General features: G+C 43.2%; 1 protein-coding gene and 2 gene segments (V, D, J or C); all 3 read left to right on the forward strand.

Annotated features, from left to right (window-relative positions):
- Positions 1 to 22,776, forward strand: part of LOC143960247 (uncharacterized) — a 181,753-nt gene that overhangs the window by 98,695 nt on the left and 60,282 nt on the right. Inside the window, exons 2-4 of the mRNA XM_077468627.1 lie at positions 16,837 to 17,109; positions 19,434 to 19,757; positions 22,423 to 22,728. Coding sequence (XP_077324753.1) covers positions 16,837 to 17,109; positions 19,434 to 19,757; positions 22,423 to 22,728 — 903 coding nt within the window. The remainder of the gene's footprint in view (positions 1 to 16,836; positions 17,110 to 19,433; positions 19,758 to 22,422; positions 22,729 to 22,776) is intronic.
- Positions 1 to 22,776, forward strand: part of LOC143960265 (immunoglobulin heavy constant epsilon-like) — a 418,829-nt gene that overhangs the window by 49,044 nt on the left and 347,009 nt on the right.
- The window catches only part of LOC143960260 (Ig gamma-2C chain C region-like), a 296,856-nt gene that overhangs the window by 47,576 nt on the left and 226,504 nt on the right, over positions 1 to 22,776 (forward strand).

Below are 22,776 nucleotides of genomic sequence, written 5' to 3' on the forward strand. Positions count from 1 at the left end.
TAGATTTAGGTACCGATAAAATACAATTTTTTTGTTAATTATATCCCATCAAGTTGTTGCTTTGTTAGTTTGAATTCGTATTTTGAAACTATAGCTGCTATGTAGCGTGATTGGATCTTGATATTGTATTAATATATTTTAGGTTCAACGTGTATGATGTTTTGTTGAGATTTATAACAACTTGGAGAGGAGTTTGGGCCTCACCCATTAGGTGCTGGCTAGGGCCAATATAGGGGAGAGTGGATAAATTAGGCAGATGGGGGTCAGAGGTAGGTAACTGGGTTACAGTTAGAAGATGGGTTAGAGAGGCTAGTTCTAAGTTGATACATCACAATAAATATGCCCATGTTATTGGAAATATCAGTCCAGGAGTAGCATCACTGGAGTTGTCTACCTCCTCTAGCATCCAGGGCTGGGGAATGACTGCTCCAGTAAGGATGGGAACAGATGTGTAGGAAAAGAGAAGCAGATAATGGTCACATGCGACTCCATTATTAGAAGGGCAGACAGGGAAATGTGTCACAAAGACTGTGATCAATAAACTATTTGCTTTTTACTAGTGGTCAGGTTTACTACATTGTGGATAGGGTTGACAGATTGTTAGGTGGTGCTGAGGAAGACCCAGCTGTAATGATAAACTTTGATACAAATGACAAGGTAGATAAAATACTACCTGTTCCACAAGCCACATCAGAAAGGCAATGGGAGCTTAGAGAGTTGAACAAGTGACTGAGAAACTGTTGTTTTCAGTTCCTGGAGAACTGGGCTGACTTTTTGGTCAGTTACTAGCTCTACTGTAGGGACAGACTACTACAAAATGAGGAGGGTGCAGCTCTATTGGGGCAAAATAGTTAGAAGACTGGAATTGATTTAAAATAGAGGGATCAGATAAGAATATGCCATATGAAGAGCAATGGTCTACGAGGGAGTGAGATTTAGAGAGGAGTGGAATAGTGGAGGGAATGGGGCTCAAACTAGATGGCTGTGAAATTTATCAAGTCAAATTTAAGTCAAATAAAAAAGATTAGTGGAAAACAAGTAATAATAGAAAATAATATTCTAATACAAAATTAAAAGTTTTGTTCACAAAGGCAAGAAGCCTGGCAAACAAAAGGGATGAGCTAGAGCTTCTTTGTGGGAATACCAAAAACTTGATTGGACAGCTTACATGACTGGGCTGCTGCAAATTCCTGGGAAAACATACCATTTTTGAGGGACAGAATTGACAGAAGAGGTGGAGGGGTATGTATATCATCAATCTGAAAGTGAGTTTGAGAGATCATATCACTTATGAGAACTTTGAAGGTGCAGAGTTATTAAGGCTGGAGCTCCATAAGAGTACAGCAAGTTTTAAATCATTTGTGGAAATATGTTATAGGGCTCCTTACATAAAGGACAAGGAGGAATCTCAATTTATTTCACAAAATGAAATAGCTTGGTAGCATGGTAATGTTATTATTGTGGGCGATTTTAATTATCCTGATATTGATTGGGAAAATGGAACTGAACAGTCAACAAAGGCTTGCCATTTCTTAAACATATTGAATATGGACAATTTCATGGAATAGATTGTGGAAGCCCCAACAAGGAAACATAATAAAATAAAATCTAATAATTTCCAACAACACAGAGCATATTACAGACATGCTTATTAGAGAAAACTTGGGTAATAGTGATCAAGGTGTAATCAAATTTTCCATAAATTATAGAAAAGTAAATCATATTGGTGCGACAAGAACTCTAAATTTTAAGGAAAGCTTGCAGAAACAAATGTAGGCACTACACAAACAGACTCAGCAGCAGATAATTAAAAAAATCAAGAACATAAATCTTAATCGAAAAGTTAAAAGGTGTTGTGGAAATGAACTGGAAGACCCTGAGGTGGTACAGAGACTTGCACAGATGTCTCCTGAAAAAGCTGCAGGTGCTCCCAAAAATTCCTTAACAACCGATGATGACCCATAGGCCTATCTGGTAACATTCAACAAAATTATTGAAATTACTGGCTGGCTCAAGACACAGTAAACAGAACTGGTGACCGCTATTTTAATCAGTGAATTTAAAGTGGTATTCAACCCAAAAGAAAATATTTATTATATTGCAGTTTACCATTTCTTAGATATGATGGCTGAATTCATTTTCTTTCTTCTATTTTCCTATGGTGATCCATCCAGGAAGTCTGTTGTTTTTTTTTTCAAACGAACAAGCTCTCCTGCAGAATGTATCAGTGACAGAGATGAGACAAACCATTTAACACTGACAGGGGTGCTTACAATGATCGATTTCTATTTATTTATGTAAACTTTTATCCCAAAAGGGAAAAAAAAGTTTTGCTGTAACTTCTTACATGCATAGTAGTCCATTATGCTTTACCTTTGCAGGGAATCAAAGAGGAAGTAAACTCATCAGGGTTTACTTCCTCTTTAAGCACAGAGTGTGGGTAATTTTTGATTAGTATTTTTTTTATTGTTCACAGGGACCTGGGTACGTTATTTTGTTCTTTTCGTGTATAACTTGTTTTTGGAATGAAAAGGAAAAAAAATCCTTAATGGGAAATATAGATATTACCACAATGCACCCTTTTGTTATCGTGCCTCTATATTTCCTCCTTTCTCACAATATCTTCTTTTCCCATCTATCCACATTTCACAATGGAAGTCAACATCCCCCCTCTCCTTTCAGTGTTGCCAACCCACAAAGTGAAATTTACTAGCAGGATGCAAACATTTCCAAATTTTTTACTAGCAAACACCATGAAATTTACTGACAGAGCCGCATTTTTAACTGGCAAATATCAATATGTAAACTATAAACGTATAGCTAGTGCCATTGGCAATGTGTTTAAGTTAAACAAAGTCAAAAGCCATATTTCTCTATTTACATGAAGGTCATGTTAATCTAAGCCAGCCAGCACAGAGTCCTCCCTTACAGCAGAGTCTGCAGGATTCCCCCTTACAGTGAAAGGGAACTATTATGTAAAGGGGAACGCTGCAGATCATGATCTGGGAGGGTACTCTAATGTAAGGGCTCTGGTGACCAGAGTCCACCTTATATCAGAGTCCACTGCATTCCCTTTACATCAGAGTTCCCACTTACATCAGGGTCTGCAGCACTGCCCTTGCACTGTAAGGGGGACTCCTGCAGACTCTGATGTAAAGAGGAATGCCAGGAACTCTGGTGTGGGGGGGCACGCAGAGTGAATGCACTATGGTAAGGGGGGGGTTACTAACATAGGGGGGGACTTTTATATAAGTGCCCCCTTACATTATTGTATTGACTCCCCCTTACATCAACAACCTACCATCTCCGACTGGCTTGGCGGTGCTATCACTGAACTCCTCTCAGGTTCACTGTGTAGGGCTCAGTCAGACGGATCCAGATTAATGCCTCTGGTTTTATCCTATAGCCTTCTTTCCACAGTCCACATATGTCTAACTCAGGGGTGTCCTAACTTTTTTCAAAGAGGGCCCGATTTGATGAAGTGACCATGCACGAGGGCCTACCATTGAACCATTAAATTTGGTCTAAGTGTGTTCATCCGAGCACTAATACACTGCCCATCAAGAATTCTCTTGCCTTTTTTGCGCTCGTTCCCGACACACAGACGAATGCTCTGCTCTTTAGGGGTACCATTAATTCCCAATGGTACCCCACACATTGGAAAACATGTGGTGCTTTTGGTGGATTGCAATTTAAAAGAAAAAAAAGCTCAGGGACTTCTTTCCCTGCATTTTGTGGGTAGGGGTAGGGTGCGTGCCCTACACGCAGCATTCAGCCACACAGATGTGAACCAAGGGCTTGTTCACATGTCAGGTTAGAGGGGCAGTAAAACAACATGGTTAAGCTGTTTTTACCACCCCCAACTTCTCCCCCTTTAGCTGCAGAGGGAGCAGATGGGGGTGTACACATGCTGTGGCTGCAGCTGGAGGTATACCCAGGGTGAATGGGCCTGCACTTCAACTACCCCGCAACTGTGCCGATGGCACAGTTGTGGTATAGTGATGCTGCATTTACGGGCTTAAAACAGGTGGTGAGGAGGCAAAATAATGCCTCTTTACTGCCTTTTAAATGCCTCTCAAAAGCAATCTGTGCATAAATTGCTTTGCAGAGGAGCAGCTGTCCTGGCTGCTATCATACACAAGCCCTACAAAAGCACTTCTGATGGTACAGGAATGGGGGGGTCCGGATTAAAAGTAACATACACACAGACACATGCACACACACATACAGACACATACACACACATACAGACATGCACACACATACATACAGCCATATGCACACACATACATACAGACATACATACAGACACATGCACACACATACAGACACATGCACATACATACAGACATACACATGCATACACATACATACAGACACATGCATACACATACATACATACATATATACAGACACATGCATACACATACAGACACATGCATACACATACATACAGACATACATACAGACACATGCATACACATACATACAGACATGCATGCAGACACATGCATACACATACATACAGACATATATACAGACACATGCATACACATACAGACACATGCATACACATACATACAGACATACATACAGACACATACATACACATAAATACAGACATACATACAGACACACGCACAGACACATGAATAAAGCACTTTTAAAACGAATCTAGCTTTTAGCACAGTACTGTACCTTTCCAGCTTCCTTATTCAGCCGGGTACTGCACTATAGGGGGAAGCAGAGAGCACAGCACACTCCCCTGCACTTTCCTTTCACTTTTGAGGCTGACAAGCTTCTCACAGTGCCAATGTATAGCTCGGCAGGGGATTGCTCATCTGACAGCCCTGATAACAAGTCGGGCAGTTCAAAACCAGACCCCGGGCCGCTATTGGTCCACAGGTTAGACTTTGGACATGCCTGGTCTAACTTCTCCCATTACCCCCATCCTGGAAGTATTCCCACTCTTGACTCCTCCCTAGACTCCCCCTCAGTGACTGCAGACATGATAAAAGACAAGAGATGGTCAGAGACTGCGGGCATGGTACAAGAGATGATTAAAGGCTGCGGACACGATGCAGGAAGTGGACAGAGGCTTCAGACTTGATACAGGAAGTGGACAGAGGCTGCGAACATGATACAGGAAGTGAACAGAGGCTGCATACAAGATACAGGAGGTGGACAGAGGCTGCAGACATTATACAGGAGGTGGACAGAGGCTGCTGCCATGATACAGGAGGTGTACAGAGGCTGCAGACATGACACCAGAGGTAGACAGAGAGTGTGGACATGATACAGGAGGCGGTCAGAAGCTGCGCAGATATGGTAGTCCTCACCCTAGTGGTAGTCCATGGTAGTAGACATGGTAGTAGTAGACATGGTAGTCCTCACCCTCACGCTAGTTTTCTCCTCTGTCCCCCTTCATATTACTTCTTCACATCAGTGTCCTCCTCCTGTCCCCTTTCACCTCTCCACAGGGCAGCACATCATTGCCCTCCTTTGTCCCCTTCATGGCTTCACTCCTTCCTGCCAGTAATGTCCTCCTCTGCCTTTATATTATCCCCTCACAATAACACACAGTGTCACTGTCCTCACCCCTCCTCGGCTCCTCCTCTGATCTGACGAGCTTTCATTCAAAAATAGTACCAGGTGACACCCATTACTGCGTATGTTCTGTCAAGCCAAGCATGTACAAGCTTTCCTGAGCCTGGCAGGTTTCGGAACCGTGCATCCGCATTTGCATGGTCGCCATAAGCCATCTTTTTTAAGGGCGCCACTGCCGTAACGGGCATTTACGGACAGCCCTAAAATGGGCTGAAAATTACAGGCTGTCTGTAAATCTATAGGCGGTTAGCAACACAGCCTCCTTCCCATCCACATTTGACAATTCATTCTGATCAAAACATTATATACTAACATCAGCTGGTCTAAGCCGTGTCTTTCTGAAGGGCACCTGCACACCCCCAACCTGCAAGATACACAACCCAGAAGCAGCAGACTTGCTGGAATGCACATCAAGCTTAAAGCAGTTTTAAACTAAAGCATAACATTTAATATATTGCAGATTACTAATGATTAGAAGTCACTAGTTTTCTTTTTTTAGGCTTTTTTATTTTTACCTGCTGGTTATCTGGGCAGTAACACACCTTCTGTATTACAGTGCCTTCATGAAGAAGTCACAGAATAGACATGTGCAGTACGAAAACATTTGTTTTGTTTCGATTTGATTCGTTATTTACAGAAATTCAATTTGCTAAATTGGTTTAATTCATTTTCAGAACTTGTCTCCTTTATATGAATTTGAATCATTTTGAATTCCGAAAATTCATATCGATTCAAATTCTAATAAACGAGACAAATTCTAATTGGAATTAAAGTTGGAATTGAATTCCATTCGAAATTGTATTTATTCTATTTGAAATTCAAATTTTTAAAGATGGTTATATTTTTTCTATGCCATTCTATTCAATTGTTTTATCTATTCTTTTATATGTCATTATTTTCTATTCTATTCCTTTCTATTCAAATGTAATTTATTCTATTTGAAATTCAAAATTTTTGCCTATTCTATTCTTTTCTATTATTTTATTTTCTATTCTATTATACTTTTTTCTATTCTATTAAAATGTATTCTACTACTTAATTTATTCTCCTCACATATCACTAATTTACTATCAGATATATCAGTCTGGATGTCACACCACTTCCTCAAACTTAATCTATTCAACCAAACTTATAATTTTTCCTCCCCATGTGCCTCTTCCCCTGATCTCTCTGTCAAAATTGATGGAACAACTATCAGCCCATCCCCACATGCCAAGGTCCTAGGTGTAGTCCTGGACTCTGAACTCTCCGTTAAGCACCACGTTCAATCACTGTCCAAATCTTGCCATCTCAACCTCCGCAACATCTCCAAAATATGCCCCTTTCTAACCAATGACACAACAAAGCTCTTAATTCACTCCCTGGTCATCTCTCAACTACTGCAACTCCCTTCTCATTAGCTTACCTCGACATAGTCTATCCCCCCTTCAATCCATCATGAATGTTGCTGCCAGACTCATCCACCTTACCAATTGCTCTGCTACCCCTCTCTATCAATTCCTCCACTGGCTTCCACTCACCCAACAAATTAAATACAAAATACTAACAACTACTTACAAAGCCATCCACAACTTTGCCCCCAGCTACATCACTAGCCTAGTCTCAAAATACCAACCTAATCGTTCTCTTGATTCCTCTTAAGACCTCCTGCTTTCCAGCTCCTTCGTCACCTCCTCCTTTGCCTGCCTCCAGGACTTTTCCAGAGCCTCTCCAATCCTATGGAACTCCTTACCGCCCCCATCTGTCCAATTATCTCCTACTCTATTAGCTTTTAGACTATCCCTAAAAAACCCTTCTCTTCAGAGAAGCTTATCCTACCCATACCTAACAACTGTATTTTCATTTTCTTCATCTGATCATCCCACACAGTTATTACCTTTTGTTCCACTTGACCCTCCCTTCTAAGTTGTAAGCTCTAATGAGCAGGGCCCTCTGATCCCTCTGTATTGAATTGTATTGTAACTGTACTGTCTGCTTCCATAGTTGTAACGCTCTGCGCAAATGGTTGAAACTATATAAATCCTGTATGCTAATAATAATATTAGAATTCGAAAAATGTTTTTTTCTATTCTATTCCATTGTTTTTTTTATATTCTATTCTATTCTTCTCTATTCTATTCTAATTCAAATTTATTCTATTCATTTTTGGGAAATGGTTATGTTTTTTTCTATTCTATTTTATTGTATTTTATTGTTTTATATATTCTATTAATTCAAAATTTGATTAGAAAATGATTTGCTTTGAAAGCTTTTTGAATTAGAATTCCATCTGAAATTTTGTTTTGTTATTTTGGTTTCGTTAAAATGTAGTTGTCATTCAGAAATTTTGATACTTCCAATTTGGAATTTGATTTGGAATCAAACTAACCACACATGTCTACCACAGAAGCACCTTTGGAAATCAGCTTAATCAGTCTGGAGGAAAGGAAATATTAGATGTACTAGTAGCTTTAGATTAAATTAAATTAAAGCCAAACTCCAGCTAAAACGTTTTAGCCAGTTTAGCTCTAGAGCAAATTTTGTAACAATCTTTTTTTTTTTTTTTTTACAATAAAGTTACTTAATCCCCCAGAACATTATATATATATTCTGAAAGCAGAGGCCCTGTAGAATAAAAAAAATATGATAGTTGTACATTTTTATGTCGTATGATATTTGCATAACTGTTTATTAAACGCACACTTTCAGGAAAAAATATAATAAAATTAATTTTCATGAAAACACACACAATATAATACCCATTTTGTGGTAAAATATGAAAGACAAGGTTGTGTCAAGTTAATAGATACCGGATATGCCCACTTCTGCATAGAAACCAATGAGCTTCCAGGTTTTATTACCAAAACTTAATTGAACAAGCTGGGGTTAGAAGCTCATTGGTTTCTATGCAGAAGCGACCCTGATTTTGCACTTTCCAGCTTTAGTAAATAAACCCCATTGTGTACTTTAGGCCGGGTTCACACTGCTGCGGGGGGAGATCCGGATGTGATTCGCACCGCACTGCAGTGCTAATCACATCTGATCTCCGTAGCGATGCGAGTACAGCCATACAGATAGTATGGCTGAATTCGCATCGCTCCCGCAGCAAACTCGCACGGGACCCTTTTTTTGGTCCGCAACAGAATCGGATCGCATGGGTGTTCACACCATGCGATCCGATTCCTGTGCGAGTCGGCAGATCGCACTGCGATATGCGGACGGATCTGGGGGTGTCATTAACATATCATTGACACTCCCAGCCGTTCGCATAGGGCAGTGTGAACTGCCGGCGGGAGTAATGCGATGCGGGAAAACGCCGCGGATTCGCGGTGTTCCCGCATCGCAGCGGTGTGAACCCGGCCTAAAAGTGGGGTATGCCTGTAGTACTATAAATAGTAAACATTCTTTTTTTTTTTTTTTTGCATTATCACTATTAGATCTTGTTTTGTGATTGTATGCTGTCGACTAGGGATGAGCTTCGTGTTCGAGTCGAACATACGTTCGACTCGAACATCGGCTGTTCGTCCGTTCGGCGAAGTCCGAACATTTTGGTCCGTTCGCGCCAAATTCGTGTGGCGCACACGGCCCACAATGCATTGCGATGGCGCAGTGCATTGCTGGCTCATGATTGGCCAAGCATGCACTGTGACCCCGCATGCTTGGCCAATCGCAGCGCCAGCAGCGAGGAGAGCCATGATTGGCCACAGGCAGGATGCCTGTGGTCAATCATAGCTCAGGCTGTGTAGTGCACGCCCCACACTATATAAGGCCGCCAGCGCGGCGGCCTTGTGTAGTGTGTTGGCGTCTGAAGCAGTGGGTGTTCTGTGTACCTTCAACACAGTACACACTGATCGTTTTCGGCCGATTTTCGATCTTGCTGTTGTGTAGTGGTTATTGTCTGCGTGCCCTGACCGCAGTATACACCGCTATATTCACCTCACCTACTGTATATAGCTAGTGATCTATCTTTCATAATAGAGCTTGCAGTCAGTAGTGTTAGGAGATTTGTGCGTGCGTGCGTGCTGTCTGCGTGCTCTGTACCCAGTACATACCGCTATATCCACCTACATAGCTGTTCTCTATTTGAGCCCACTTGCCATCTGCAGGAGTTATTGGAAGTTGTGTGTGCCTCCAGCACAGCACAGTATACATCTGTATATACCCCTTTATCTCTGGTGTTCTATAATAAAGGCATCTGCAGGAGTTAGTGGGTGTTGTGTGCCTCTAGCACAATATACACTACCCAACTGCTTTTTTACCCAACTCCCTTCAGGCCATTACCATGTCTGGAAGGCCAGCAAGGAGAGGCAGACAGGCGCGAGCCGATAAAAGAGGGCAAGCAGGCTCTGTGTCTAGAGACAACAGTGCTGGTCGTGGACGCGGTGCATTGTCATCAGCACGTGGCCATGGGACACGCTTGTCCTTCTTTTCGGCAGCTGGACATGTTGAACCGCAACATGCCAACGACTTGGTAGAGTGGATGACCAAGCCCTCTTCATCCTCCTCATCCTCTCTCACCCAGTCTCAGGGTACTAGCAAAGCAGCTGCCAACGCATTGTCTTCCCTCCTCTCAATGTCATCATCAGTGACTCCTTCCCTAGACCCACCACGTCCTCCTGAGGAGTCTCCTGAACTCTTTGAGCACAGTGTTGGGTACATGCTCCAGGAGGATGCCCAGTGTTTTGTGGGCTCTGATGATGACACTCAGCTAGAGGAAGGCAGTAGCGTGAGCGCAGAGAGAGGGGATGCTCAAGAAGGACAGCAATCTGGCAGTCATGTTCCACAAGCTGCAGCATACTGCCAGGTTTGCTACAGCGATGAAGAGGGAGGGGATGATGAGGGCACTGACTCCACGTGGGTGCCTGGAAGGAGAGAGGAGGAGGAGGAGGCACATGTCCAACGAGGCAGGATGCCCTCCGGGGGCCAGCTTAGGGGCAGCACACCGACTGAATCACACCGCAGAGCTCCGCCTGTGCAGAGCGCTGCCTCTGCGCATTATTCTAAAAGTTCTTTGGTGTGGGCCTTTTTTGAGACGAGTGCATCAGATCGCACCGCTGCTATTTGCAACATGTCTCAAGCGTATCTCACGTGGCCAAAACATCAGCCGCTTGGGCACCACATGCTTGACCAGACATATGTTGACCTGCCATGCAGCTCGTTGGCAAGCGTACCTCAAAGACCCACACCAAAGAACAAAGCGGACCTCTCCTTGCTCCTCATCAGCTGGCATCTCCAACCCCACTAGACCTTCAGTCCTCTCTGAAACCTGCTCTGAGAGGAATGAAGGTGTAGAATTAGGTGTGTCACAGCCAAGTGCTTTCGGGAACTCTGCTAGCGGTACACCCACGTCCGATTATAGCAGGCAAATGTCCCTGCCCCAGCTGCTGGACCGGCGAAAGAAGTTCACTCCAAGCCATCCACATGCCCAGCGGTTGAATGCTAGCTTGGCTAAATTGCTAGCACTTCAACTGCTGCCTTTTCAGTTGGTAGACTCGGCCCCCTTCCGTGAGTTTGTACAATGTGCGGTTCCTCAGTGGCAGGTCCCCAAACGCCACTTTTTCTCACGGAAGGCGATTCCGGCTCTCTACCGGCATGTGGAAGGCAATGTCCTTGCCTCGCTGGACAGGGCGGTCAGCGGTAAGGTGCATATTACCGCTGACTCATGGTCCAGCAGGCATGGACAGGGACGTTACCTGTCTTTCACGGCCCATTGGGTCACTCTTCTGGCAGCTGGGAAGGATGCAGGACAAGGTGCAGTAGTGTTGGAGGTTGTTCCGCCACCAAGCATCCAAAATGCTACTATTGGTTGTGACACGCCTCTCTCCTCCACCCCCTCCTCTTCTTCTTCCTCCATGGCCTCTTCCAGTGCTCTGTCCTCAGAACCAGCGGTGCTCCATAGGCGTTCCAGGGGCTACGCAAGTACGCAGGCAAAACGATGCCATGCCGTGCTTGCGCTGGTTTGTTTGGGGGACAGGAGCCACACTGGGGCGGATGTTTTGTCAGCTCTGCAGGGGCAGGCCGAGAGGTGGTTGACGCCACGCCAGCTTAAGCCAGGAATGGTGGTTTGCGACAATGGCACCAACCTCCTCTCCGCCCTCTGACAGGGACAACTGACCCATGTGCCCTGTGTAGCTCACGTCCTTAACCTGGTGGTGCAGCGGTTCTTGGGCAGGTACCCTGGCTTACAGGATGTCCTGAAGCAGGCCAGGAAAGTCTGTGTGCATTTCCGCCGATCATTTAATGCCTGTGCTCGGCTGGCTGAGCTCCAAAAGGAGTTGAACCTGCCCAAGAACCGCCTTATATGTGACATGCCCACCAGATGGAACTCAACATTGGCCATGCTGCAGCGGTTGCACATGCAGCAGAGGGCCATCAATGAGTACCTGTGCGACTACAGCACCAGGACAGGGTCAGGGGAGCTTGGTTTTTTCTCACTACGCCAGTGGGGCATGATCAGGGATGCATGCACTGTCCTGTCACCGTTTGAGGAGGCCACAAGGATGGTGAGCAGTGACAGTGCATGCATCAGTGACACTGTACCTCTTGTCCACCTCTTGGAGCATACGCTGCGTGGAATAATGGACAGGGCACTTGAGGCAGAACAGAGGCAGGAAGAGGAGGACTTCCTTGCCTCTCAAGGCCCCCTTTATCCAGACAGTGTTCCTGCTGTGCCACCCATCACACAGGAAGAGGATGAGGAGGAGGAAGAGGAGGATGAGGATGATTGTGTCAGCATGGAGGTGGAGGCTGGCACTCAGCATCAGCATCAACAGCAGCAGTCTTGTAGGGATGATTTACAGTCCCAAGAAACACAGGGACTTGTACATGGCTGGGAGGAGGTAGCTGCGGATCATGTTGTCCTTAGTGACCCAGAGGACTCCGGACCGAATGCCTCAGCTAACCTACGCTGCATGGCCTCCCTGATCCTGCAAAGCCTGCGGAAGGATCCTCGTATTCTTCGGATCAAGGAGAGGGACCATTACTGGCTGGCCACTCTCCTTGATCCACGGTACAAGGGTAAGGTTGCCGACCTTATCTTGCCATCGCAGAGGGAGCAGAGGATGAGACATCTCCGGGAGGCCTTGCAGAAAGGTCTGTGCAACGCGTTCCCAGAGACTGGGAGGTTACAAACTCCTGGTCCTGGACAACGTGTTGCTGAGGCATCGGTCAGAAGGAGCGGTGGAGAAGGTGGCCGTCTGACTGATGCTTTCAGACAATTTTTTAGTCCGCAGCCCCAAGGTATGATCGGTTCCAGCACCCATCGCCAGCGTCTGATTTACATGGTGCAGGAATACCTAGGGGCAAGGTCAGACTTGGACACCTTTCCCACCGAAAATCCTCTGGCTTACTGGGTCTTGAGGATGGATCACTGGCCAGAGCTTGCACAGTATGCAATTGAGCTACTGGCCTGTCCTGCATCCAGCGTTCTTTCGGAACGCACCTTCAGTGCTGCTGGTGGCTTTGTTACCGATCACAGGGTGCACCTGTCCACCGAATCAGTTGATCGACTGACCTTCATCAAGATGAATCAGTCTTGGATCACCCACAGCTACCAAGCACCTGAAGCTGATGTAACAGAATAATTTTTTTTGAAATATCACATCCCTTCAAGACTGCCTATGCTGATGCTGAGTGAGTGTCCTGTTATGTTGATTGTCTATCCTCTTCCTCCTCCGCTGATATGTTGGAAGAACATTTCTGGTTCTGGTTGATGCCATCAGCCCAATTTTTCTGCCCCTGTTTAACAGGGGCGTTTAAGTACAATTTTTGATGCAATGCTTTGCAGCAGGGCTAATTCCTGCAATCAAACAAGAGTATATGGGAGAGGTTGCAGTGTGGTGGCACCAGCACCAGTGCGTAAGGCCCAATTTTTCTGCCCCTGTTTAACAGGGGCGTTTAATTACAATTTTTGATGCAATGCTTTGCAGCAGGGCTAATTCCTGCAATAAAACTAGAGTATATGGCAGAGGTTGCAGTGTGGTGGCACCAGCACCAGTGTCTAAGGCCCAATTTTTCTGCCCCTGTTTAACAGGGGCGTTTAATTACAATTTTTGATGCAATGCTTTGCAGCAGGGCTAATTCCTGCAATAAAACTAGAGTATATGGCAGAGGTTGCAGTGTGGTGGCACCAGCACCAGTGCCTAAGGCACAATTTTTCTGCCCCTGTTTAACAGGGGCGTTTAAATACAATTTTTGATGCAATGCTTTGCAGCAGGGCTAATTCCTGCAATAAAACTAGAGTATATGGGAGAGGTTGCAGTGTGGTGGCACCAGCAGCAGTGCCTAAGGCCAAATTTTTCTGCCCCTGTTTAACAGGGACATGTAATTACAATTCTTGATATAATATTTCACAGGAGGGCCCCTTCCTGTGCCCACCCAGAGTAACGGTGAGGACTTATAGTGTTGTGGCACCAGCACCACAACCACCAAAGGTCAATTTTTCTACCACTGTTCAACAATGGCATGTAATTACAATTCTTGATATAATCGTTCACAGCAGGGCGCTCCAGCGCCCACCAAGAGTCACTTTGAGGGCTTACAATGTTGTGGCAAAACCAACACCTTGTTCCGCCATTTATGCAGAGCATATAGGGCAGGCCCCTACTTTCAAACATCCAATTTACAAACATCTCCTACTTGCAAACAGAAGGAGACAACAGCAAGTGAGATGAAAAAAGATGGACGACAAAACAAATTATACAGGGGTGATAACCCTTCCCTATGTTTTCCAAAAAGCTTAAAAATAGTTTTTTTGGCTGGAGCTACACTTTAAAAATGTACCAGTTGAAAATTACAAACAGATTCAACTTAACACAACAAACCTACACAGTCCCTGTCTTGTTTGCACCGCCTGTATACTGCTGTTCTGAGTATATAGGGCCTGGGGGCCACACGCATTTCCTTTTTTTAATATGGGTACAGGGTTCCCCTTAATATGCGTACAAGACCCAAATAGGCTGGTAATGGGCAGGGAGGGCTACCCATGCCATTTTTCTCAATGATTTTCAACCATATTGCAGGAACCAGATATAACATTAAAACCGCAAGCAGTTTTAAATGGTGTTATTTCCGTTTAATGTCATTTTGTGCAGGGACTGTTCTAAACACGGGAAACACGTGGCACTTCACAGGCATACTACAGACACCCCCCAGGCACCATATTTAAAGGAATATTTCACTTTTTTTTTCACTTTAATCGTCATTAAAATCAGTGCTCCCGCCAAAACGGCCATTTTTAAAAACATTTTAGGCATTGACCCATGTCCCCTGGGGCAGGAGCCAGGTCCCCAAACCCTTTTTAGGACAGTATCTTGCATATTAGCCGTTAAAATTAGCACTTTTCATTTCGAATGTTCGAGTCCCATAGACTTTAATGGGGTTCTAAAGTTCGTTCGAATTTGGGGTCCGTTCGAAAGTTCTGGTGCGAACCGAACCGGGGGGTGTTCGGCTCATCCCTACTGTCGACTACTCATATCTATATGTCTTGAGATACCAGTTTTAATTCATATCTATCTATATTTACTTTTACTACAATTATACCTAGAAGGAGGTAGCAACAGTGGGCAGTGAGGAGTCACAGTGATTTGCAATACCCGCGAGTGTTGCCTAAGAATTTTTTATAGCAATTCCTGTAACTCTGGCTGTTTGTTTTAAACTGTTGCTGCAACTCTTTAAGGCCCCTTTCACACTGGGGTGGTGCGGCCGTCAGCGGTAAAGCGCCGCTATTTTTAGCGGCGCTTTACCGTCGTTTTAGCGGCGGTCTGTGGGCGCTACCGGGGTGGTTTTAACCCCCGCTAGCAGCCAAAAAAGGGTTAAAACCGCCTGCAAAGCACCGCTGCATCGGCGCTTTGCCGGCAGTATAGCCGCGCTGTCCCATTGATTTCAATGGGTAGGAGCGGTTTAGGAGTGGTGAATACACCGCTCCTTCACCGCTCCAAAGATGCGGCTAACAGGACTTTTTTTACCGTCCTGCTAGCACACCGCTCCAGTGTGAAAGCTCTCCGGCTTTCACACTGGAGTGAAAGGGGCCATTTTTTTCAGGCACTACACAAGCGATATTTTTAGTGCTGTAGCGCCTGAAAACCGCCCCAGTGTGAAAGGGGCATAAGTGCTTTTGGTAGTGTGTTGTAATGTTTTCCAGCCCTCTCACTGCCACACCTGGATAGATTAATATGCAAGTAAATGTTGAGAAAACATATGAATAAAGGCAAGTGAAATAATAATAAATAAATAAATATTAATTTGTTGAGCGTTGGATTTTCATATATTATATTACAACTTGATAGAGTTACCAAAATATGTTGCTTTACTTTGCCAATATTTTAAAACATAACTGCAAGGGACACAGATGGGGCAATGCCTCCTAGGCAAAAGAAGTTGGGTTGCCAAAACATAATTGCTAATTCCCTTTTTTACCAGATGGGGGGCAGCAAGCTGGTATCTTGGAGATGGGTTCCCAGCAGATTAAAAAAGTTGATAGATGATCAAACCTGCTGGAATGCACATGAAACTGAAAATTGTATTATTCTTTACAGGTGTTTATTTATATAGCCCCAACAATTTTACACCGTATTTTTTATATGTTGTACAGTGACATCAGTCCCTCCTCTCAAGGAGCTTAAAGTCTATGGTCCCTAACTCATATTTATATATACAAGGGCCAATTTGGACAGGAGCCAATTAACCAAACAGTGGGGGTTATTTACGAACGGCAAATCAACTTTGCACCACAAGTGCAAAGTGCACTTGAAATTGCACTGAAAGTGCACTTGGAAGTGCAGTCCCTGTAAATCTAAGGGGTAGATTTGAAATGAAGGGAAGCTCTGCTGAGTTTATCATCCAATCATGTACAAGCTAAAATGCTGTTTTTTATTTTCCTTGCATGTCCCCCTCGGCTCTACAGTGATTGCACTTCCAAGTGCACTTTCAGTACAATTTCAAGTGCGCTTTGCACTTGTAGTTTGCACTTGTAATGCAAAGTCAATTTTCCTTTAGTAAATATCCCGCAGTGTTTCTTTGAAGTGTGGGAGGAAACCAGAGTACCTGGAAGAAACCCACACAAACATAGGGAGAACATGCAAACTCCATGCAGGTAGTGTCCTGGTGAGGATCTAAACCAAGGACCCTGCATGACAGACGCACTGGCCATTAAACCACATTGCTGTCCTATTTGACTCATCCTTTAACATGTGTTAGAACTGAGTTCTACATTCTTTGAACATCTGATGAAATAATTTTTATTTTTTGCAGTTAATGCAACTCCTGGAAAACTACTACCATTACTTCCATGCTGTGGTGTGCTGGACAATTCTCGGTCTGTAACTGTTGGCTGTCTTCTAAAAGATGCTTACCCCTCAAAAAAGATAGAAATAGAGCCTGAAAATATGTACAAAAACATTTCTATAACCGTATCCTCGCATAACGCATCTCTCCACGCCATCTTCATGAGCATTGCTGTTAGTGACTGGGAAAGAAATCGAATCACCTGCACGTCTCCGAACAACATGTCTGTCATTCTCACAAGTAAGTTACCGCATAATGTTTTTGAACAGCTTATCTATCTATCTATCTATCTATCTATTTACTTTTCTATCTATACTGCCAAAAGGAACATGATTTTTAACCTTGCAGTCTACAGGAAGCCAGACTAATGAAGGAAGAATAAGGTTAATTTCCAAACAAAAATGAGAACTGAGCAGCAAAGGACAACAAAAAATGTTTTTCTACTACCGTCAGACATTATTTCCATATATACACATATACACATCTTAAATAATAAGCCTCTTTCACAGTTTCAAATTTGCCCTCTTATGACATATTTATTATCCTCCCTAGTGCCACAGACATCTAGGTCGATTTTTCCGTGTATACTAATACAAAATAGAACTGCAACACAGTGATGCAACCACTTTAAAATCTGTTCAAATGGTTGATCCACCCATCTCAGTGGGAAATTTTTATATCTTGTAAATTCAGGGGTGAAAGTGTAGTGTTTTAACCACTTGCCGCCCACCATTTAGCAAAATAACAGAGGAAAAGTGGTTGTGATATCCTGACCGGACATCATATGACGTCGCCAGGATATCAAGCCGATGCGCACCCCCCGGGCAATCGTTGTTGCGGTGTGTCAGTCTGACACACCGCAATATTGATCTAGGTAAAGAGTCTCTGATGGAGACTCCTTACCACCTGATCAGCCCTATCCAATTATGGCTGATCAAGATGTAAACAGGAAGAGCTGTTGATCGGCTTCTGCTTTGACCGGGGGGGGTCTGTGCTGATTGATTATCAGCCCCCCAAGGATGCCCACACTGGACCACCAGGGACTCCCACCACTATTCACCAACAGGTATGCCCACAATGGATGCCAATCAGTGACCACAATGCCCTCCAAATAGGTGCCCACAATGGATGCCTGCCAATCAGTGATGCCCACCAGTACCATCCATTAGTGTACATCAGTGTCACCTATCAGTGCCCATCCATGCCCATCTTTGCCAACTATCAGTGCCCATATGTGCCACCTATCAGTGCCCATCCGTGCCACCTATCAGTGCCCATCTGTGCCGCCTATCAGTGCTCACCAGTGCCGCCTATCAGTGCTCACCAGTGCTGCCTTTCAGTGCCCATCAGTTGCCACATATGTGTACCCATCAGTGCTACACATCAGTGCCCCTATCAATGCTGTCTATCAGTGCCAGATATTAGTGCCCATTATCAGTGCCCCTCAGTGCCATCTTATCAGTGCCCATCAGTGTAGCCCCATTAGTGCCCATCAGTGAAGGAGAAAACTTACCGTATTTATTGGCATATAACACGTGCCGGAATATAACATGCACCCCAAGTTTAGGAGAGAATTTTAAGGAAAATAATTTACATTTAAATGCCCATCAATACAGCATTATCAGTGTTCATCTGCAGCCTTGTCCATCATTGCAGAATGATCAGTGTCCATTTGCAGCCTTGCCCAGTGCCATTTGCAGCTTTGCCCAGTGTCATTTTCAGCCTTGCCCAGTGCCGTTTGCAGCCTTGCCCAGTGCCATTTGCAGCCTTGCCCAGTGCCGTTTGCAGCCTTGCCCAGTGCCATTTGCAGCCTTGCCCAGTGCCATTTGCAGCCTTGCCCAGTGTCATTTTCGGAAACAGAAACAAAATTTTCGGTCTTTTTTTATTTATTTAGCAGAAAATAAAAATCCCAGAGGTGATCAAATACCACCAAAAGAAAGCTCTATTTGTGGGAACAAAATAATAAAAAATGTAATTTGGGTACAGTGTAGCTCGACCATGCAATTGTCATTCAAAGTGTGACAGCGCTGAAAGCTGAAAATCGGTCTGGGCAGGAAGGTGTATAAGTGCCCTATACTGAAGTGGTTAATATTCAATCACTGTTGATTTTTCTAATAAGCTGGCATTAGCCTTTACATGGGTTAGACTAGATACCCAGGGATGGTCAGATTATGTTTGCATGTCCATTCACAATAGTGTCTGAGAACTGCCTTAATTCTGCCCCATAAGCAAATGTACATACTGAAGATTGGTATATTGTCCCCATTATGTGTATAAGCTGGCCATTTGCAATCCATATATACATGTCACATGCCACACATGTACCATCACAGCTAAGTTCTAGGACATGACTCACAAGAAAATAAAAATATATCATCTTCCTTTAGAGGGTGGGTTAGGGTTCATTTGCTGCCATTGGTGACAGGGTTAATACTTTCTGATTTTTGTTATTTTGTTATTTCTCCTAGATCTGCTTTTAAACTTTTGCCAGTCTTTATGCCAATCCATAACTTCAACTAACTATGTTTAATATATTGCTTTGCTTGTAAATCTATTTCTTACAGATTCCTACTGCAAACATACTTATGAAGGAAAAAGTGATATTGAAGTCCTTCTTCCTTCTTGTGGTATTAAACCTGAAGACAATGTTGTGCGAGTAGTGTGTCTTGTATCAAATTTAAAAGGCCATGACAAGCCTTTCCAGTGGCTTAAAAATGGAAGTCCCTTTAAAACTGATGAACGCTTCAAACCTTTAAAGGGCGATGGTGGTTTTTTCTTTGGAAGTGAATTGAATATCAGCAAGGACAGCTGGAACAAGGAGGACGAATATACATGTCAAGTAGAATACAAGACAGAAAATTACATAAAAAATATTAGCAAATGTTTAGGTAAATATATATGCAAGGCATGTGTAAATTATTTGTTAAAGTGTTAGTCTACTAAAAATTGACACAGTAACTCATAGGTCTGCAGAACTGCTATGACAGTTGCAAAGGGTCCCATTGTCTTTACTCGATTTTTATAAACAACAGTACCTTTTTTTGTTTCCTTTAGCTTACATGGCTATATGAAAGACTCTATATACAGTGGGAGAAATAATTATTTGATCCCCTGCAGATTTTCTAAGTTTGCCCATTTACAAAGAAATTAAGGGTTTATAATTTTTATCATAGGTGTATTTTAAATGATAGAGGCAGAATATTAACCAAAACACATAAAACAAATGTTATAAATTAAGTTGCAGTTCAGTGAGTAAAATAAGTATTGGACTTCCAAGCAAACCATACCACCAAGGCAACTAAGGAGTGGCTCAAGAAGCATATTAAGGCCATGGAGGGGCCTAGTCAGTCTCCAGACCTTACTCCTATAGAAAATGTATGGAGGGAGCTGAAACTTTGAGTTATTTAGAGACAGCAAAGAAATCTTAAGGATTTAAACAAGATCTGTAAAGAAGAGTGGACCAAAATCCCTCCTGAGATGTGTGCAAACCTGGTCACCAACTACAAGAAACATCTTACCTCTGTGTTTGCCAACAAGGGTTTCTCCACCAAGTACAGGCATACCCCACTTTTAAGTACACAATGGGGTTTATTTACTAAAGCTAGAATGTGCAAAATCAGGCTCACTTCTGCATAGAAACCAATGAGCTTCTAATCCCAGCTTGTTCAATTAAGCCAATGAGCTTCCAGGTTTTATTACTAAAGCTTAATTGAACAAGCTGGGATTAGAAGCTCATTGGTTTCTATGCAGAAGTGAGCCTGATTTTGCACTTTCCAGCTTCAGTAAATAAACCCTATTGTGTACTTAAAAGTGGGGTATGCCTGTACTTGGTGGAGAAACCCCTTGTTGGCAAACACAGAGGTAAGACGTTTCTTGTAGCTGATGACCAGTTTTGCACACATCTCAGGAGGGATTTTGGTCCACTCTTCTTTACAGATCTTCTTTAAATCCTTAAGATTTCTTTGCTGTCTCTAAATAACTCAAAGTTTCAGCTCCATCCATATATTTTCTATAGGAGTAAGGTCTGGAGACTGACTAGGCCCCTCCATGACCTTAATATGCTTCTTGAGCCACTCCTTAGTTGCCTTGGTGGTATGGTTTGGGTCATTATCATGCTGGAAGACCCATCCATGACCCATCTTCAGTTTTCTGGCTGAGGGAAGAAGGTTCTCATCCAAAATTTCACAAAACATGACCCTGTCCATTGGCCCCTCAATGTGGCAAAGTTGGCCTGTATCTTTAGCAAAGAAACAGCCCAAAAGCATAATGTTTCCACCTCTGTGCCTGCCTGTAGGGATGGTGTTCTTAGAGTCATAGTCAGCATTTTTCTGGACAAACTTACAAAATCTGCAGGGGATCAAATAATTATTTTCCCCACTGTACCAATTTGAAATGATGTAGTTGTGGTCCATACCCTCTCTTTATAGCTGACTAAAGCTATCCAGGTGTGGAGATAGAATGTTGTTGGAGGCATTGGGGTTGATTTGTTAAAGAGTAGAGGCCCCTCGCTTAGACAAGTGCATGTTCACTTTCCTAGTACATGATTGGTTGATTTAATTAAGCACAGCTCAATCTTATTTACTACCCTCAGTGAATATTTACTTTGCTAAGTAAAAAAATGTATTTAGTAAATAAGACCCACCATTTTTGTGTTCACCTGTTTTGCAATTATCTATTTCTGCAAACTGATGTAGACAAGCAGCATAACTATGGGCACAATCTGAATGTTTACCTTTGGGGCACTGTGAGTGCAATATGCTTTTATAATCATAACAAAGAAGGATAACAAATTAATATTAAAAAAAAAATTTATTTTCTACATCATAATACATGGATTAGCCAAATTAGCATATTACCAAAACCAATGACACTGTTAACAGGCCCCTTAAAAAGGGCCTACACTCATTAAAACAGCTTGTTTGCTCCTGTCTCCTCCCTCCACCATCTTTCTACAATTGGATAATGTTTTCTAATTTTAGTATGGTTTTTAACCTGTTTAGCCTTGCCTAGGCAAGAATGATGTAAAGCCCCCACTACCTCTTGGGATGTCCTCTACAGTTTTACTAAGGATGCATGTGTGCCACAGGTTTCCATGCATGTGCGAGTGTGCAGCAGGTATTTAGGAGTCAAAAAAGACCTGCAGCACATTTGCCCACACACAGGGGATTTCCTTGCATGCATACAGACAATACAGATATCAAGGACCCAGATACCAGCAGTGTGCTTGCCTGTGGGGGACTTCCCCATGCATGGGAAGATGTACTGCAGGTCTCTGTAAAGTGCCAAAGACTTGGCAGAGAACTTGCATATCCAAAGATGGCAGCGCAAAACAGTGAGGACGGGACCCAAACAGTGCTGGACTGAAGTTCCTCTTTAAGTTTCACAAACCACATATGGCTGAATGTGCTTAAAATTTCATTACAATGCTAGGTTTCTTCACTGATCCTTTATACAGCTCACATATTTTATTTTATGGCATTGTATCTGTTTATCTGATGTATATGATTAATATGAAGTGTGAACCTGTCCTGAAATATGTCTCTCTGTTCTCAGCATGTCAAGAAAGCTTTGCCACACCAATTGTGAAGGTAGAATTACCATCCAGAGAAGATTTTCTAAATGACAATGCAACAATAACATGCTCAATTCTGGGCACTAATTCAGATGCCAGTCAGGTATATTTAATGTTGGATGGCAAAAATTCAAAGAAGAAAGTCACAACTGTTCACTCTGGGGACAATCAAAGGGTCAAACACAGTTACAAGGTTACTGATAAAGAATGGGAGGTAATCAAGGAAATAATCTGTGGGGTGAAGCAGCCCTGCTCTATGCCAGATATTCATGAGAAAATAAATAAACGTAAGTATATTGCAAAATATAACAGTTTACATAATCTGTTGCAACATT

Source organism: Lithobates pipiens, unplaced genomic scaffold (assembly GCF_037356315.1).
Source record: "Lithobates pipiens isolate NorthernLeopardFrog02 unplaced genomic scaffold, aLitPip1_a1.2 Scaffold_11, whole genome shotgun sequence".
Classification (NCBI taxonomy): Eukaryota; Metazoa; Chordata; class Amphibia; order Anura; family Ranidae; genus Lithobates; species Lithobates pipiens.